Source organism: Aegilops tauschii, chromosome 2 (genome assembly GCF_002575655.3).
Source record: "Aegilops tauschii subsp. strangulata cultivar AL8/78 chromosome 2, Aet v6.0, whole genome shotgun sequence".
Lineage (NCBI taxonomy): Eukaryota > Viridiplantae > Streptophyta > Magnoliopsida > Poales > Poaceae > Aegilops > Aegilops tauschii.
The window spans coordinates 565,092,190-565,097,060 of record NC_053036.3 but is presented as its reverse complement, the minus strand read 5'-3'; the positions used below and the strand labels follow the sequence as shown (position 1 = coordinate 565,097,060).

At 50.3% G+C, this 4,871-nt stretch overlaps 1 protein-coding gene across 1 annotated transcript; it reads right to left on the bottom strand.

The window, feature by feature from the left end:
* Positions 1-1,570: 1,570 nt before the first annotated feature.
* LOC109777026 (probable L-type lectin-domain containing receptor kinase S.5) lies at positions 1,571-4,514 on the bottom strand. The gene has a single exon (XM_020335689.3). The coding sequence runs from the start codon at positions 3,794-3,796 to the stop codon at positions 1,682-1,684; it is 2,115 nt and encodes a 704-aa protein (XP_020191278.1). The 5' UTR covers positions 3,797-4,514; the 3' UTR covers positions 1,571-1,681.
* Positions 4,515-4,871: the final 357 nt, after the last annotated feature.

Genomic DNA, 4,871 nt, shown 5'->3' with positions numbered 1-4,871 from the left:
ATTGATCGGGCGGTACTCGACGTGGGGGGTGGGTTGGAGAGAAAAGTGTATTCAGATCTGACATCGGTCTCCCGGACGGATTTTCCAGAGGTTGATCTGACGTACGCCCTAGTCCTACTTGCGGGGCCTGGCTAGCGTAGCCACCACACCGTGTCCTCGGACCCGGGCTCCAAGCCTGGTCCAACACATCGTAGTTTCTGTCCCAAGCCTGGTATAACGCTGGTGCTTAGGCGGAAAGTCGCCTGCTGCTCCTCGACCAGATCTAGTGTCATGGAGGGGGATATTGCAGCAAGGCCTAGCCCACCGAGCTAGACGTCTCGGTGATGGGTTGGAGTCGGAAACTCCTCCAAGGGACCGGTTGCAAGCCGAAGCGTGGGAAATTCCAGCGCGAAAGTTGCGTCATCGCCGATCTGATCATCGGCTGGTGACACCATCGAGTCGCTTTGACTACTCAGAGGGACCTGCATGGGCCACCGATGACAGAGTCGAATCTGTCAGATCTCCAATCTGGTAGTCTTGGCTAGATGGTAACAGGACACAAGGGACACCACTGTTTACCCAGGTCCAGGCCCTCTCGAAGAGGTAAACCCCTGTGTCCTACTTTGGTTGTATTGATGGATGGGGTACAGAATATAGTTTGATCTACCTCGAGATCGAGTATGAATGAGTTGGCCTCTACGGTGTACAACCCTCGGCTTATATAAACGTGGATGGTACCTAGGGTTACATAGTCGATTGCATATGAAGATAAGTATGCCGAAGATGCATTCGTGCTTTGGAGCATGCGCCAAGTCTTTGGGGGATTCATCCGGGGCCTGATGAATGTGGCGCACGCCCATTGGGAACCAACGTGGTTTGCACCCCCTAATTCAGGACACCATCACCGGGGGCTTAACCTCCTTTAAAAAACAAAAACTAATTTTGTTAAACGCTATCTCTAGTGTGTTTGCACCCCCTAATTCAAGTCATAGAAAATCAAAGCTATGCCTAGGATGAATAAAAAGAAAAAAAATGAAGCGGACAAAAAAAAAATAGATCCATGAGCACTAGCACCCAGGACATATTTTTATAGAAGAAGCCCACCCGATTGAAGAACTAGAAATTCGCTTCCTACAAGATTCAAACTCTGGGCACAGGGTGCACCACTGTGATTCTTGCCACTAGGCTACTACCTAGTTCTCAAGCGAACAAAACAACAAACAAAGAAAAACAACAACAACCATGGGCATCAACTATCTCTTGACAATACAAGGACTATGATAAATGTTCTCGAAAAGCCACACCTTCATAAAAGAAATGATGCTCAAATGCCACCGTCGCCGGATCCAACCATTGAAGGCTATATTGTGGGTTTTTACCCTAAACACTAAGCAAGTTCGAGGCAATGCCTTTAACAATGTAACGACGAAAGATGCCGACAATGCCAGGTATAACCAACTACTCCCTCTGTCCCATAATATAAGAACGTTTTTGGCACTAGTGTAGTGTCAAAAACGTTCTTATATTATGGGACGGAGGGAGTATCTGTCATTAAGGTAGATTACAAACTTTGTTCCCAGCTCGTTTCGGATAACAAACTCGTCCAGAGGAGAGAAGCGACGAACATATAATGTACAATTTCACAAGCAAACCGTAGTCAACATTCGGCAGTACAAGGCAATCGTACAACTCTCCACGAAGCTCACCTCCCCGTGAGGGAAGTGGAGGTCAAGGAGCAGAAACTGCTGTGCTGCCTAGCCCCTCCCGTGAACAGCAAGCCGACGTCCGGCAGCTCCATCTCCCGCTGATTGCCGCCCGGAGGCCAAACAAACGCAGGCTTATTAACCGGCGGCTCCGGCGCCGGGGCACCATCGATCAACACCTGCACCGCCGTCCTCATGGACGGCCTCTCCCTCGGGTTCGGGTGGCAGCACGCCAACGCCAGCCTCACCGCACAGTCCACCTGCGCCTGGTCAAACTCGCCGCCGAGCAAAGGGTCGGCGGCATGCAAGGCCTTCCCTCCGCCGTAGAGCCTCCACATCCAGTCCACGATGTGCATCGGCAAGGGGTGCCGCGCTCCCCCGCCGCCCGAGTAATCCTCCTCACCACGGTGGTCGCTGTCGTGGATGTAGTGCTGCTGCACGGCGTTGCTGGGGCTCCTCCCGCTGACCACCTCCATGACGAACACCCCGAACGCGTACACGTCCGTGTCGAGGCTGGCGCGGCCGGTGAAGAAGCTCTCGTACGCCATGTAGCCGCGGGTCCCCGCCACGACCTGCGTGGAGTGGTGCGTGACGCCGTCGTGCTGGATGACGCGGGCGAGGCCGAAGTCCCCCAGCCGCGCGTTGTACTCCGCATCCAGCATCACGTTACTGGCCTTGACGTCCCTGTGGAGGATCCGCTTGCTGCTCCCGTGGTGCAGGTAGTCCAGCGCCGATGCCACGCCGCAGATGATCTTGTACCGCCGCTTCCATGTGAGCTCTGGTGTGTCCGTCGACGCCGACATGGACGAGGACGATGCGGTCCTTTCTCTGGCGTAAAGGAGCTTGTCAAGGCTTCCCATGGGGAAGTACTCGTAGACAAGCAACAGCTCGCCCTTCTTGTGGCACCAGCCGATCAGCTTCACGAGGTTCCGGTGCGACAGCTTGCTGATCGTGTTCACCTCTGCCACGAACTCCTTCTCTCCCCGGTTGGTGTCGGCCTGCTTGTCCGTCGACACCCGCTTGACGGCCACCTCCAAGTTCATCCTATCGACGTATCCAAGGTAAACGGTGCCAAAGCCTCCTCTGCCGAGCTTGCGGGTAGGACTGAAGTTCGCAGTCGCATGCCTGAGCTCCCTGAGCTTAAATTTGACCGGACCATGTGCGTCGATCTTCTTCTCCAGGTTGCGGTAGGCGAGCCTTCTCCGCCGCGTCAGCCTTCTCCACATGAACAGCCCAGCAAACAAACTTATACAAAACACAAGCAATGTAACGAGAGCCAAAAGCACCTTTCTCCAACGCCCTCTTCCAACTTTGACATCAATGTCTACTGTGGTGAAGTTCCACGACTTTATCTGGTTCAGTTGTGTGGTGTCGCCTGTGGAACCTGTGAATCCCAGATATACGTCGTCCTGCAGAACTTGTGACAGATCAATGTATGTATCTCCCTGGAAAAGATGCCGCCCACGGATGCTGTACTGGACTAGAAATATTTGAAGCAACTGTAACGTGCCGTGGTACCTGATACTGACCCATACATCTGACCCAGTTGAGAGGAAGATGGAGAGATTATTAAGCGGGTACTGCCGAAAAGATTTGATGCTGTTGATGTCAATGCCGACATGGTTGCCGTCAAGGTCATCCTCGTTGCTCTTCCTCGTGTCGAATTCCACGGCTACTACTCGGTTCGTCTTCGCGCCGTCTGTCTGGTTGTTGCACACGCCCAGCCACTGACCGCTGCTGTTGCTGGGCAACGGCAGATTATTGGTGAGCACAAAGGCCATACCTTCTCCAGTCCCGTTCTGTGGGAGGATGTTGAGCATGAAATCTGTCCTGAAGGAGGTGAGCGCCGTGCGCTTGCTGTTCCACAGCTTGAGGGTCTCCTTGGCGTACACCACTCTCCCCGACCGGTGGGTCATGTTGCCGGCGCTCGGCGTGATCTGCAGGGAGTTGTTGGAGATTGCTGAGCCAGGGCTGAACCTGAAATCATCCCTGTTGCTTGCGTTGAAGTTGGGGTAAGTGAACTGCAAGCAACTGCAGGTTCTGCCTAGGATGACAACAGCTGAACAAGCTATGCAGAATAAGTTCGACAGGCTGCTGGTATTGGGCTTTGTCATGGCTAAATGGTTCCTGTAGCTTCCTGCAACCTTCTCAGGGAAGAGGAAGATACCAGTTCATATGATCCGTGTACTTCGCTTTTCAACACGGACGAGGGGCGGAGTTGACAAATACTTGGAAGAGACATGGTCAATGGGACTTGTCAGGTACGTACAGCGGCCAATACTATTTCTGCAGCTGCAGAAAAGTTACCGATTGTTAATAATCTGTGCAAAATGTTCAGCAAGAGCATCCCCTTTTTTTCTCTAGAGACGGATTAAAAGAGGGGTGTCTGGGAGGAACAACGAGGCTGTTGAGCAAGTAGAACAGTGACATTAACATAAGAAAAACACTAAGAGGGTACAGGAAACTGATCCCTGAAGAACTTGGATAGAAATTTCTTTCATCTAACAATTCTTTACTGAAGATGCCTCATGAATGTAGAACTAGTCTTTGCGGCTGTTACAACTTACAAGTGGTACCAGATTAAAAGAGGGGTGTCTGTGCGGAACAGCGAGGCTGTTGAACAAGTAAAACAGTCACATGAACATAAAAAACACTAAGGGTACAAGAAATAGATTGGTGACAACTTGATAGTGCCAGCCCTGAACAACCTGGGTCAAAACTTCTTTCATCTAACAATTATCAATGGAAGATGCCTAGTCAATGTAGAACTTGTCCATGCAGCTGTTACAATCAAAGAACAAAGGCATTGTCAATTCAAATATTTGCAAGTTATCCCCCAAAAGGGAAAGTTTCTCTATGATTACAATTTCTTGGAGTAATCTAGTTTGCTTAAACTTAAAAACTATCTCTAGTGTGCGTATTTTGAATTATCCTCATAATGTCTTAATCTAGCGCTTAACATGGAAGATCATATTGGACCAGAGTTTTTCATGCTACGCTATATAACATGAGGCCAATTAAGTCTCCCTTTTTCGTTCTCCATCTGTAAAATCAAAACTGGAACAGATTAAAGTGCATTGTAATTCCTTTAGAAATTTTGAAGTGACTAGAAATAAGAAGTTAAGAGTACTATTGGTCAGACCAAGCCATATATGTATCCTAAATGGAAGAAGCATTCTCACATGTCAA